This window comes from Zonotrichia albicollis, chromosome 6, assembly GCF_047830755.1.
Source record: "Zonotrichia albicollis isolate bZonAlb1 chromosome 6, bZonAlb1.hap1, whole genome shotgun sequence".
Classification (NCBI taxonomy): Eukaryota; Metazoa; Chordata; class Aves; order Passeriformes; family Passerellidae; genus Zonotrichia; species Zonotrichia albicollis.
This window is the reverse complement of record NC_133824.1, coordinates 37,533,200-37,546,288: the sequence shown is the minus strand read 5'-3', so window position 1 is coordinate 37,546,288 and position 13,089 is coordinate 37,533,200. Positions and strand designations below refer to the sequence as shown.

Sequence of the window (13,089 nt, the reverse complement as noted above, 5' to 3'; positions counted from 1 at the left end):
CTTTGATTCTGGCTAATACCAATGCATTTATGACTTCTATTAATGCTGTTTTGAGTAAATCTTCCTAAGAGTTGTCTACTCCTCTTCAGTAACTTCTCAAACCTTTGTGCTCACAAGTATAGTACTGGGCATATAAAACTGAATGTGTCTCACAGAAACTCCTTTCTAAACTAGAACAGAGTAACTGTGATTTCTGTCTTGCAACTGCTTTTTCTGGAAGGAACTTTACTTTTGTCCTAGTCAGCTGCTTTGTGCTAATGATCTTATCAGCTGTGCAGTTTAACTAATATTCCATTTGTGTGATTTCACTTAGGTGGCTGTGTGAATGTGTCAAAACTCTGATTTGTAGGTATTTTTTCTGGTTCAGGCAAAGTTAGAAGTCTGCTTCTATGATAGTGGAAGAAACAGGAGACAATAGCTTTTCCCTGTACCATGCAGACAGAAATGATGTAATTTATGAGTTACGTAAGTGCTCTGGTATTTCCGCTCTTTGTCACAATTGTTAGTTTTCCTTATGCTTACTTACTTTCAATTAAATCAAGTCCTGTCTGAATGTGGCCACTCAAAACATTCTTTCAAAGAAACCTTTCCTGTTTCTATTTTGCTGGTTGCACACTCCCACTGTACACAGCCCTTGGTTTTAAATTGCATGTGCAGTGTCCACTTGGAGAGGACCTGGGCAGCCTTTCCCAGCCCAGCACTGTCACACAGTAAGAAGAAGCAGTCCTGTCTTCCTCTCAGACTGAAAGATAAATAAAAGCCTGGACTGGAATGCATAGTGCTGTTCATGTTGCAACTGGCTCTAGTAAGGTAACCACGGAGAAGGTATAAAACGATTTTCCATTTATTTCTAGGTATTGCTAAAGTTTCTTTCAACTCCTTAAATACTACTGTTTTCTGAGGAGATTGAGGAGCAGGAAGGGGATTTTACAGAGTTTTGTTGATTTATATCCAGTCAGTTTCACTGCATCATTTTTCTTTTGGTGTGAAGTGTGACTAATGTTAAACCCTTGTGTGAGGTGTTGTAGTTGTTTTGAATATTGAAAAGCTTATTAAACATCATGGTAGTGTTACCAATATTCATACAGTCCATGTTTTCTCCCAAAACCATACTCTGGCCCTCTTTTGCCATACCCTGGAAGTTTGCTAGATAATTCACTGTATTGCAGCAACCAACAAAATCCCTTGCTGTTTTGATAAATCTATTTTGTTTATCAAGAGCGCTGAGGTAGCTGAGCTCAAACAGCCTGTAAGGGAGTTGCCTGCAGTCAAAGTACTTCTAACACATGCTTTTCAGAAAGCACTTACCATTTTGTTCTTTGGAGCAGAGCTAAAACCTTTCCTGTTTTTAGAGTGTATCTGATTTTTCTCCCCACAAGTCTCGAGATTTCCAGAGTTGTTTGTAATGAGACTGAGTCTGTACATGCAGGTGCATGCTCATGCATATACATAAAACTGGGGGATGAGTCCTACAATAGGTCATTGTTCCAGTCTAATTAGCAGACAGACAAATGGGAGAGGAATAGCGTGGCCTTTTCTGGCAAAGATTAACAGAGGCAGCCACTGCAGTCCACATGTTTAGGTTGGGTGAATAAATTGGAGCATTTGTTACTGTGTTATAGATGTCTTGTTACTTGTCAAACGTGAAGTGGGCCAAGGGAAGAATAAAAAAGGGTCTTGTCAAGCTGGTGAGATGCCTGTTTGCTGCTGTCAGCTCTGATTGCAGTTAGTTTTGCAAATAGAATACAAATACAGTTGCCATTTCCAGCAGTGAAGCATGAATTTTTAATAACAAGAGCACAAACCAACCAAATCAAAGCAAGAGTGATATCCTAGCATAGATATTCAAAATACTGATTTCTGGGTATGGCAGGAAAGCACCTTGTGTAAGTGCCAAAAAAAAGTCTCCTATCCTGTTTCTGTAGGATTTATTAATTGCAAATAGAGTTTAGAGTCTTCTTATTTGTTTTTTGAGGGTTTTTTTTTGTAAACTCAGATGTTGTTCTGATGGCCCATCCCTGGAAGTGTTCAAGGCCAGGTTGGGTGGGATTCTGAGCCACCTGATCTAGTGGGTGGCATCCCTGCCTCTCACAGAGGGGTTGGAATTAGATGATCTTCAAGGTTCCTTCCAACCCAAACCTTTCTGTGATTGTATGTCAACCAGAACAGCTCATCAGCTCTTATGGTAATTAGATCTACTAAACATTTCTCTTGAAGGTCTGCAGAAAGCTTGAGCTGAATAGAGAAAAATAAGCAGTTCAAAATTTAAACTAGTTGAAAAAGTAAAACAATTTGAGTATGGGAATTTTAAAATGTTTTCTGAATGGAAGATTTAGATTGATCTAGTCCCTCCTGGTTTTCTATTTATGGTTTGCATAGAGAACTACTCCTAAACTGCTGCTGAAGTGTTTGGTTGCTGCAATTGTGATGTTGGAATAGCTTGCATTTCCCACTCCTCTCCAAAAAGGCTTTTGCTCATTGTGTGGTTATAAATGATCATGTTGTAACAGTTAGCAGTTCTGTTGGGAATCTCTTGATCGTGTGGTTAGAGAAGTGACTGCAGTGAGAGAGGTTTTGGAGATGAAGTTAATTAAATGTATGTTACAGCACTTTAGCACTAGGTAAATAGCTGGCTGTAATGTGTTAAGCAGATTCTAGGGTATCTAGGATAACACTGGGCAAGTCACAGCACAGCACTTCTGCAGCCTTGAAAACATTCCTACCAACATTAATAATCAAAATACCTCCATGATACAGATAAAACTAATGAGCCAGACAAGCGTGTTTGTCCAGGTTTTTAGAGAGAACCAGTATCAAGTTCTCACCTCTTGGTGTTGTGCTCAGAGCCTGCTGCCAACTCTTTCTCTCTAGCAGAAATTTGTTAATGGAGTCAAATACAGTTATAACCAACTGTAATTTTAAACTGTGCTGTAATAAAAGACAGGATTTTTTGCACCTATCAAAAATTGCCTCTGATAACAATCTATTACAGGCTTTCAAGTGGGGGTGTAACTTCGTGATACATGCTGTGGTAACATTTTCTCTGTTCTTGTGTATTTTGTTGTTCAAGGATGTAGGTGCATGTCTGTCAAGAGTCTTTTTGTGTAATATTTCACTTAATTTTAACCATCCCTACAGAATTAACCAGGTAGCTCATTCCCCTTATTATTTCTTTTCCCCCACAAGCCTCAGTTAAAGGTATGTTAGAAAATAGAAGAAATTACCAAGAGATATCTCATTCAACTACCAACAAAATGTCCCAGTTGTCAACTGAAGATTTTCTTTTCGTTTGCTAGATCAGCAGGGAGAAGTTTTCTTCTTCCTGTTTATTTTTAGCTGTATATGTCCATGGGACAGAACTGAGGTTGGGACTGTATCTGCAGTAGGGTTTGCTTGGAGAAAAAGTCACAGCAGCTGGACATGTCAGAAATAAATTGTTTCTTTTGATTTGCAAGAAGATTCTAGTCATGTAGCTGATTCAAGGTGTCTGGGCTGTCCTGTTCCCGGTCAGAATAATACTTTGAGTGCAAATAAGTACATGGTCTTATGCAGAGGTGAACCTGTCATGGAGCTGAAGATAAATCTGAGTCTAATTATTGCTGCTGTGAGAAAGTAAAGGCTGTTTTGGTACTGCTTGTGAGTTTTAGGGGGTGTTAACAGTGTCTTTCAGCCTGTTGTCTTGTCAGCATTTCTAGGCACAATCTGGGCCTTAGACTGATGGTTGCTTCCTCTGAACTTGTTTACAGTGAACCAAGGTGACCCTGCAATCCCTTGTGTGAAGAGGCAAAACATATGCATTTGATTCTTATCTGTTTGTTCCCATGCAATGAGGCTTGTAATGTTGGTTATCCTAGAAATACATGTAATATTTGTAATTGCTGTGTTATCACTTGCTGGGCATGTATTTGATGGTCCTCTGCTTCACAGTACTTGTAACTTCAGTATTAAGGTTATGATTGCAGACATGTTGATATAGTAGAAATTCAGAGGTTAAGGTGGATATAAACCTGAGTGTATAAACAGCTGCCGTGCTGTTCCTTGAGTATTAGCCACCTCTCTTGGACCCCTCCTCCCTCTAGGGCATGTTCCCACGAGATTGTTTCAAGGAGATGCCTGAAGAGATCAGTTATCTCTTCAGGACCTTACTCAGGATCCCGTTTCTTTGCAGGATCCTGTGCTGCACCGTGTCCTGGTCACTGCAGCCAAGGCTGCCCCCACATTCACATCCCAGCCAGTTCTTGGTTGTTAGTTAGTACAAGCTCCAGCAGCACATCCTTCCTCACTGGCCTCTCCATCACCTGTGTTAGAAAGTTGACATCAGTGCTCTGCAGGAGCTCGTGCGCTGTGTGTGCTCAGCTCACCCAGCAGAGATGGGGGTGGCTAGAGCCACCCATGAGAGCCAGGGTGTGTGACTGGGAGGCTCCTGCCAGCTCTCTGTAAAAGACTTCATCCACTTGCTCCCCCTGATCTGGTGTCCTGGAACAAACACCCCCAGCAGTGTCACCCTGCCTTCTCTGCTCTTTAATCCTAACCCAGAAACTCTTGACTCGCTCATCATCCTCCCCGAGACAGAGGGCCATGTGTTCCAGTCTTCTCTATTAAATAAAGAGCAACTCCAACATCGCAACTGTTTTTTAAATGTACAATTGAAAACCCTTCTGTGTCTACAACACTTAGATGACCAGATACATCACCCTTTGCATGTTGAGTTCTGAGGCATGAATTTTTACTTTACTTGCACTAAACAGTTTTTATTTTGACTCCCATAATGAAATATTTCACAAGTCTAGAAGCTAGACATAAAACTTTGTTACATGAGGCATTTGGTTCTGCTGTGGTTGCTGTGTTTCTCTTGCTTTGCTGTCATGAATGCATGGGCTTTCATTCCTCCCTTTTCTCCGGGGGGTTTTTCAGCTTTGAGTTGTTGTTTCTCTCTTCTGCCTAAGCCTTCCCTCACAGTGATGCTGTCCTTACCAGACCTTGTCAGCTGATGCTGACTGGGAGAAGCATTCTTGCTGGAGCCCCTCACTGTGCCAGCACAGCTGTTTATGGAGCTCTGCAGGTCTGGTTGGGCTGATGGCTTCATTTCTACTGAGTTAGCTTTTGTTTGGACCAGCTCTTTGGCATGGTTTGCAGCACACAGCCATGGTACAAGGCCATGCTGTGCTTGCATGTGAGGCCGGGTGATACAGAAGTGAGAACAAGCAAGGAGGGAGAGCAGCACTGCTTCATCTAAGAGTTGTGATGGCTTGAGGTAGTTTGAGGTGCTTAAATGATATTAAAATACTGCTCTTTTAGATCCTTTCTGTCATTATACACTTGTGCCCTGAGCACTATTTCTTTTCAGAGCTTCTGAGATGATATATGGAGGCTAAACTCTGATTTCCAAACTCAAATCCAGCACCCATAGTGAATGTAAATTTGGTTGTGCTGTACAATAGATTCAACTTCTGTGTCTTCAGAACGACATAAGCATGTCTAGGTGTGAAGTATTTCAGAAGAATGTTCTCATGAACATTTGAATTTCTGTTATTCTTAGATATGGCCCCATGATGACCATTTTGATTCAGCCTCAGCTGTTGGGGAAAACTGTAAATTGCCACCTCCTAGTGGTGTTTGCTGGTCTGGATGAAATACAACAAATGATTTTTATTTAGGTTTCCAGTTTTGGAGTATTGCTAAACAATAAAGTTTCCTTGTCAGTTTTCAAAAAACCCAACATAAACTTGGTAACAGAAGCAGGAAAAACCTCACATACTTCTCTTTTTTTACTGAAGCATGCATGGGTATATGTGGGGAAACTTTATTAAGCAACTGCACATTTGCTGTCTGTCCCCTTTTTTGCATTAATAAAAGAAGCTGCCACTTCAGTGTCAGTCAACTGAAGGTCCCGTTTGTCCTTGAAATGTACTCCAAGTTGTTGTTTGGCACCCTTTCCACAAGCAGGAAAACTCTTCAGTGGGGAGAAAGAATAGGGGAGAGAAAAGAACAGCAATCCTATTGCCTTAGAATTGTTTTGCGTCATCTGTGGCCAAATGATAAATACTTGCTGTGGTTGTGACTTGTTTTCTTGGTGGACTGTCTGGAGTAAATAATTAATGGAATTTGTTTACAAAATATTCCAGCCTTGTGTTAGCCCCTGTCGTTTACTGCGTAGGGCACGTGTGAAAACTTGTCTGGTGCACTGATAGAGCTAGTGAGACATTTGGCTGAGCAAGTCTCTATAATGTGATGAAATATTTGGACCTGCACCCACCAAATTCTACTTTTTTTAGATTCTAGAGACAGATTGCTATGGTCTGTATTAGTTTAGAAGGCTGGGAGAAATTGCCATCTAAAATACAAGCAAGTCTATATTTTCATGAAAGCTTGATGTCCTTATTTAAGGAAATCTCTTCTTGTTGCAGTGACAGTAGTAGTTCAGAGCCTTGCTGTGCTCCACTGAAATCTTCACATCAGTAGCAGTGCAAATGATGCCATGAATGCTTTTCTCCTCAGGTGCTGAGGAAGTCTTGCTGCTCGCCAGAAGAACTGACTTGAGGAGGATTTCCCTGGACATGCCGGATTTCACTGACATTATTCTGCAGATAGACAACATCAGACATGCAATTGCCATTGACTATGACCCTGTGGAAGGCTACATCTACTGGACTGATGATGACGTGCGGGCAATTCGTCGGGCCTACCTCGATGGCACTGGGGCCCAGACTCTGGTGACCACGGAGATCAACCACCCAGATGGGATTGCTGTGGACTGGGTGGCCAGGAACCTGTACTGGACTGATACTGGCACGGACCGCATCGAGGTGACGCGGCTGAACGGCACGTCCAGGAAGATCCTTATCTCAGAAAACCTGGATGAGCCTCGAGCCATTGTGCTCAATCCTGTCATGGGGTAAGTCTGGTGTTTAGTGAGAGCCCTGTGGTTGGTCTGGGGATCCAGCTCATGGTCTCCTGAAAGTGGAAACATGCAACTTACAGGATGATGACTGTGCCGTTTGTCAGATATTCAGGAAATGACTGGTTTTCTTGATTCATCCCTTTAATACCTGTGCACTTAAAAGGTGGCTTCTAAATATAGTGTTCCTCAATGAACCTATGCATTGGGTGTTTGGTTGAATTTTCTGTTCTCTGCATCTTCAGTGTTATCCTAACTGTGAAGGAATTGGGCCACTGCATATTCTCAGTAGTTTAATTTATTTACTGCTCAAACTTTATATTGTCTTCACTGATTACTGTTTAAGCTGGCTTGTTTGCTGCTGCTGGGGAAGCAAAAAGCAAATTCTTTCAAAAGTGACACAGACCTTAACTCTTATCCTGGTGTTGCATGCATTAATTGTTTCCTTTTTTTTCTTTTTTTTTTTTGTTTTTTGTTTGTTTGTTTGTTTTTTTGTTTTTGTGGGGTTTTTTGGTTTTTTTTGTTTTTGTTTTGTTTTTTGTTATTTATAGCTACATGTATTGGACGGACTGGGGTGAAAGCCCAAAGATAGAATGTGCTTATTTGGATGGCTCGGAAAGGCGAGTTCTGGTGAATACTTCTCTTGGGTGGCCTAATGGCTTGGCACTGGATCTTGAGAAAAACAAGCTTTATTGGGGAGATGCAAAAACAGATAAAATTGAGGTGAGTAACAGAGCCATACTTGGGTGCATTTGTAGAAAACAAGTGATACACAGCTTTGTCTTGGGTACATTTACCCATTTTTGGAGGAGTCTGCTGTTTTATTAATATTAAAATTATACTTAGCATAACAACACATATTTGAGAAGAAAGGAAGTACATTCATGTGGTTGAGAAAATTTCTGCAAGAAATGCTATGTTTGTTATGCCTACATTGCTCCAAGTGTAATTTAATTGCTTGAAATCTCAGGTTTTACCTGAGGCTTTTGCAACAAATTGAGACACTCAGGTAAAATTTGTTTAAAAGATGTTTTGGCTTGTCTATGGTGCTTGGAACTGCTATCTAAAATTGCTGGATGCAAAAGACAGTGCAGGGTTCGTGTACAGGAGCCAGTGGGTATGGAGGCCCTGGAAAGCCATATTTCAGGATGTTAATGATTATGTGATGTCCAGATTTGTGGACAAGAGGTAAATTTTAATGTACCTACTGCTTTGAAAACAATATAGGCAGTCTGTGCCTGAATTTGAGGAGGGCAATTTCTACCTTGGTCATAGCCTGTGAAATCAATTGAGTTTTAATGTTGTTTGGGGTAGTAGCATAAGCAACATTTTTTGATAGACAATTTAGATAGACTTTGAGGAATGACTGGTTTCTAAAGATTTTTTCCATCAGGAAGAGAGGAAACTAGACTGTCTGCTAGCTCCAGAAGTTTAACTTGAGTGTTTGGCAGTAGCTAATACTGGGTTTGGTGACTACCAGCGAGATCCTGTCTCCCCTTACCTTTCAGCTTGCAGGACGGGGAACACTCAGATGCCACCTTTCATAGCTGGGGCTGCCTTGTGTTTCATGGGGTTAAGCAATCTGTTCAGTCTGTCTGTCTTACTTCACTGTCAGGCAGCAAATGCAGCAATCCCGTTTGGTTTGACATCAAAGTCTAGGAAAACCAGAGAAACCAATGTAAGGGCTTTTTATTCACTCTGTTTTTCTTTCATGCTGCCCTACTGGCCCTAATACGCATGAAACCTCGTTGTATGTCATTTGAGGTGGGGCAGTTCCAGTTTCACTTGCTGCTGCAGTCATTCAGCAAAAACTCATTTTCCCTTGCTTGTGTTTTGTTGCCAAGAACATGCCATTTTAGTAGCAGCCACTGCTACTATTTAATTTATTTACTGCTCAAACTTTATGTTGGTTTCACTGATTACTGTTTCAGCTGGCTTGTTTGCTGCTGCAAACTGTGATTTGTTCTGTATGTATGTATGTTGCATCCACAGCTTGTCAGAAACAAAAATCAGCTGACTTCAAGTCGAGGATACATATTTATATTTCATACTGTAGTTGACCCAGCTGGTTATTGGGATTTCTCTTTCTTCCCCAATAGACACCTAAAAGTACATTGAAGCATGTTACTGGATAAATTTAGTTTCTGTTATCACCTAAAACCAGCACAAATGGGATGGTAGGTAGTAAGCTGTAACTATTTTGTAGCTCATTAGGTAGCAAAAGAAAAAAAAAGCTGATGTTTTGGGTGATTTACTCTCTTGCTACACTTAAGGAGGGAGTTCTTGCTTCATCTTAAATGATGTTCAGATTTATGCTGAGTGCTCCTGAAGGAGAAAGTCTTCAACCAAGTATTTTGCCCCTACACAGTTCAGAAAGTTGCACTCTATATCTGCATTGTACTGCAGAAAGCAAAGAAGGTGCTGCCTTGTCTGTGCTGAAGATGGAACTCCAAATTGCTGTTAGATGGTAATTGAGAATTGCTTTCATCACATGGCATGCCTTCAGCTGCTTTCTACATAGAGCAAAGCACGAGAGTGAATATAGCCAGTGCATATTGGTGTGTGTCTCTGCTTGGTATTCTGCACTGGCTTCTGGTATTCTAGATCTGCAGGGAGTCATCTTACTCTCACTGGGAAGGCCTGTTTGAATGTAAAGTTCTTAAACAGTGAATGAACTTTGTACAGCTTGGAAATTTGATAGGCCGGAGGCATCTGTCCTATTTTTCCTGGACCTCAGGTCCGAAATGCCCTGTGAATGTCCCTGGGTGGGTGGGTTGGTTTCAGGGGTGGTTTTGTTCAGTTCTGCTAACACACTGTGACATTACTTTTGGGTGCACTCTTCCTCAGTTAGAAAATAATCTCTGCAGAGATGTGGAGGGTACACCAAGCATCACCCTGTAGCAGGAGACTGTGTTTTATTTGTGCATGGAGAACTTCACAGGGTGAAAACAGCAGTTTCCCTTTCCTGTCAAAGCCCTTTGCTAACCTTCCCATCTGCAGCATTCAACTGCCACACAAAGGGCCCAGTCACTCTGCAAGCAGTTTGCATCCTGGAGAAACCACTTGGCAAGGCTTGTCAAAATTTTGTGTGACAGGAGCCTACGGGGCTTTCGCTGCAAATTTGGCACCCTGTGGAACGCTGTTCCCAGGTTTTATTTTTTTAAATTATTTTGATAAAGAGTATGGCAGATAGATAGCAAATTTTGAGTCGTGTCTGTCAAAATCATGTGTTTATCCACACAGCTTCAGCTACAAGTAAAGGGCATGGATTAAACCAACTGAACTTTGGATTTTACTGACAGAGAAAAGTTACTTTCCAGGAACAAACAGCAGATTAATAAGGATTACAGGATTCCAGCAGAGAGAGAAGCAAAGGCCCACGTGTATAGTTTCCTAATTCTTCTTTTAAAAAATGTATGGCAAGCCGGGTTTTCCCATGTATTATTTCTTCAGTATTTGCTTAAAGTGCCTAAGGTATAGTTGCATAATGAGCAATTACGAAATTTTCATCTGCCTGTCATTATGTATGCAATTTAGTTGAGCTTGTGCAATATTCTTGGAATAAGCATCCAGCAGACTATCCTTTCTGGCAGCTTCCCCTTGTTGCCCTCTTCCCTTTCTTCCCTTTCCCCTCTGTTAACAAATGTCCTTCGTTTGTTTTTTTCTGTGGGAGATCCATAATCCCATAACTATCACATACCCAATAGCATATCACATACAGTAAGGCTGTGCAAGTTTATGGGGTGTTTTAAGTGTAAGCCAGCACCAGATGATGATCATGGAGCTCACTGGAATTTCTTTCCCAGGTCCAGTTGTGTGGTCTGCCCTTGAGTTTTCAGGGAACAAGCTTTATAATTAGTGTGTTATTGATCACATTCTGCATAAATAATGTAAAAGGCTATTTGGAACAATTTGCAACTTAAATATAGGAGTAGGATTTGTAGAAGTCAGTTGTACTGGGGAGAAAAAATAATTATTAAACTAATTTAAAGTTGCCTTTTCTAAACAAGTCCAAATATACTTCACATATTGCACTTTATTTTCCAGTTATATGACCTAAAAGATGCAGTATTTAGTTTATACGTGAAACATTTTCTCATAACTGATACATTTTTGTTTGTGTGTTTCATTTTTCAGCAAAGGATTTAAAAAAACTATGCAGTGTAATAAACTACTTGGAAGATACTCTGTACTGGTTTACTGAAACAGGCAAATATTATAGGGATAACAACGAATTTAAACTTATTGCCACATGCTGATTAGCTGTATAAATCTCAAAACATTGTTTTTCTGTAAATGCACTTCAGAAGTCCTAGTTTATACTTATATTAATGTAAATAATTCCCACACTGCATATTTCTATTAATATATGAGAACAGAAAAGTTAAATGGATGTAGAAATAAGGAATGCGGGATCCCCATAATTAAAAGAACAGAGCTACAATCTTAGATCAGTCTAAATAGGCAGGTGCATTAATACAATTATTTTGTTTTAAAATAGTGAGGGAGCCTTAATTTCAGTGGGATTTTTTAGAAACTTTTCACTGACATTCGATTCAGTTTAAAACTGTGGCAAAGAAATGTTACGAATTGCATGTTACACTGTGGTCCTTAGATGAATAAGATATTTATCTCCTATATTTTTCACTACATCCTATATTTTTTACTTCTGATAAATTGGTAGTTTACATCCTTTCCAACTGCAAGTGCTACATGTGTGATCTGCAGCACATGATGTTGACATACAATGTGTTCGTGTTGAATAGCACATGTCAGAATTGGGCTGGCAAACCTCGTGCTCGTCCCTGCTGCTCACAGAGCTCTGTATTCCCGCAGCTCCTTTGGATGCTGCCACTTCTGGTTTTTCTGTTTGCAGTGCACTGCTCTTCTGACTGGCACTAAGCTGTGCTGTTGGAGGAGTGACATGTGTGCATGTGTGTGGCTGTTGGGTATGGTTTTTTTGTTGGGGATTGTCGGTGTGGTTTGTGAGCATTATGTATCTCTGTGTTTTTATTAGTCTGAAGTAGCTGTCAGGCCTTTCTATTGCTCTGCCTTCAGCTTGAGGAACCAGCCAGCATGAGTGCTGCTGTAGATGGATGGGGATTTTTGTTTTGCCTGAAGAGAGGTGCTCAGCAAACTTCTGTCACACGAGAGCTCTGTTTGTGGCAGTGTCCAAAGACCTGCTGTGTAACCAACTATCTTTTAAGCTTCTGGAGGGGTATAATCTGTACTGGAGAGCTTGAGACCAGTTTAGACCAGGAGCCTCGTAGCCATTGAATGGATAGGAGGAGTCATTTGGAGGAAGGACTACCTTAAAATGTTGTTACAGGGCTCTTTTTTTACTAAAAGAGAGATATAGTACTGGAATTGTCTGCCTGGGGAGGTGGTGGAGTCACCGTCCCCGGATGTGTTTTAAAAAAGGCTGCATATGACACTTGGTGCCATGGTTTTCTTTAGGTGCTATAGCATGGGTTGGACCCTATGATCTTGAAGGTCTTTTCCAACCTAGTGATTCTGTGAATTCTGTGACAGTTTGATAACACTGATGATCAGTTATGTTTGCTCTTCCCAGAGGGACTATGCTGGGATGGAACATAGACTTTCATGGAGGGAAGAGAGCTGTATCTTTGACTAAAACAAATTCTATTTCTACAAAATTATGTACAGCATCACAGGGGTGTGCACCTGTAGGAAGAAGGAAACCTGGCAGCCAGGGGAAGAGGATCTTTATTCTCTCTTGTTTAAGAATCCCCACTCTCTCATCTATCTGTTGGCTGTGTTCTGCTTGCAACACCAGACTCAGATTTGGGGTCAGGAGTAAGCACCTCAGTTCAGACTCCCAGGGATGTCCCACCTTCCTCTGCAATAAAGAATTTTCTGCTCATGCATATTTGGAATGATCTTGATTAATTTGCTGTCATAGAAATGATCTTGCAGTTTGTCCAGCCTTGTAGACACCAGTCTGTAGTGTGGAACAGAGTGCTGAGATGACACACAATGATCTGTAATGTTCAGCAGGTCAGACTGGTGAGTGATTTCAGATCTTAATGGCTTTGAGAGGATTGAAATTCTTCTGAGTCTGTTACATGTTTCTAAACCCTGAACTGTGTTTCAGGATTTCCTGATGTGATACGACCTCTTTCTGGAACACAGAAATAAACCAGCCTCTACCTGCCAACAAACAATGCACA

At 40.9% G+C, this 13,089-nt stretch overlaps 1 protein-coding gene across 2 annotated transcripts in view; it reads left to right on the top strand.

Annotated features, from left to right (window-relative positions):
* LRP5 (LDL receptor related protein 5) overlaps nt 1-13,089 on the top strand; it is a 133,010-nt gene that overhangs the window by 60,500 nt on the left and 59,421 nt on the right. For both annotated transcript variants that reach the window (XM_005491622.4, XM_074543240.1), the window contains exons 6-7: nt 6,499-6,895; nt 7,450-7,621. In XM_005491622.4, coding sequence (XP_005491679.1) covers nt 6,499-6,895; nt 7,450-7,621 — 569 coding nt within the window. The remainder of the gene's footprint in view (nt 1-6,498; nt 6,896-7,449; nt 7,622-13,089) is intronic.